Source organism: Gopherus evgoodei, chromosome 10, assembly GCF_007399415.2.
Source record: "Gopherus evgoodei ecotype Sinaloan lineage chromosome 10, rGopEvg1_v1.p, whole genome shotgun sequence".
NCBI classification, from domain to species: domain Eukaryota; kingdom Metazoa; phylum Chordata; order Testudines; family Testudinidae; genus Gopherus; species Gopherus evgoodei.
In genome coordinates, this window is record NC_044331.1 from 17,825,838 (window position 1) to 17,826,851 (window position 1,014).

At 53.6% G+C, this 1,014-nt stretch overlaps 1 protein-coding gene across 1 annotated transcript in view; it reads right to left on the reverse strand.

Moving 5' to 3' along the window:
* MEX3B (mex-3 RNA binding family member B) overlaps nt 1-696 on the reverse strand; it is a 4,183-nt gene extending 3,487 nt beyond the window's left edge. Inside the window, exon 1 of the mRNA XM_030579007.1 lies at nt 1-696. This exon is cut by the window's left edge and continues 122 nt beyond it. Coding sequence (XP_030434867.1) covers nt 1-131 — 131 coding nt within the window. The 5' untranslated portion in view covers nt 132-696.
* Nucleotides 697-1,014: the final 318 nt, after the last annotated feature.

Sequence of the window (1,014 nt, forward strand, 5' to 3'; positions counted from 1 at the left end):
CCCAGCAGGGAGAGCTGATCCAGGGCTATTTGAAGGGCTCTTTGGTCATCCAGGGTCTCTCCCCCTCCACCACCTCCTCCGCCGCCGCCGCTCCCGTTCCTCTCCATGTCTGCAAAAAGCGAGCTGGGCATCGTCCCGGTGTGTGTTCCACCCTCCTCCTCCTCCTGCACTCGGTTCAGTAGTAAAAGATCAGACACAAAGGAAAACCCAAGGCAGATGGCCAGCAGGAGAGGAGGAAAGGGAGGGAAGGCGAGTGCTGGAGACCGGGGATCAGTTGTCTTTTGCTTGTATATTTTGTATCTTTTTTTTTTTCAGTGCAATCCGGTTTATAAGATTTTTCAGCACCCCCCCACGACTCCCCCCCGAAGTTTTTTTGGCTGGGGGTGGGGTGGGGGGGAAGAACAGCGAGAGGAGCTCCGATGATTTCCCCCCCTTGAGTTCCTTGCTGGCCACAATGCCAAGCGATGGCAGCGTTTCTTTAAGGAGCCCCTCCCAGACTCCACTCCACTCACTCAGCGTTTTTTCCTCTTCTCCCCTCCTCGGTCTGACCTACTGCTGCAGCCAGACAGCACTGGGGGGGGGGGAGAGGGGGGGGAATCAGGGAGCCGCCGCGTAAGCGGCAAGAGCTGACAGCACAATGCTACTGACACTATCGCTGTGTGAGGCGATTGGCCAGGCACAGTGCAGAGGGGCCGGCTTTAGGCTGGTTGACCCACTCCCTCTTCTTCCCCCGCCCCTCCAAGCAAACTCCTCTCTTTGTTGTCTAATGCAGAACAATAAAGACTCTAGACACTGGTTTGTATGGATCAACCTTGCATGCATCACTTTCCCCACATTTCCCTTTCCTGTGTGTGAATTGTTTTATTAAAGAGACCGAATTTATTTTTAACGGATTGTACAAAAGGCCGGCCCGGAGGTCAATTAACCTAATGGATCAGCTTCCACACGCCCACCTTCCAAAAAGGAACCACTTTTTTTTCCCCTTCTGGTCATAAATCACTACGTTAAAGGTGC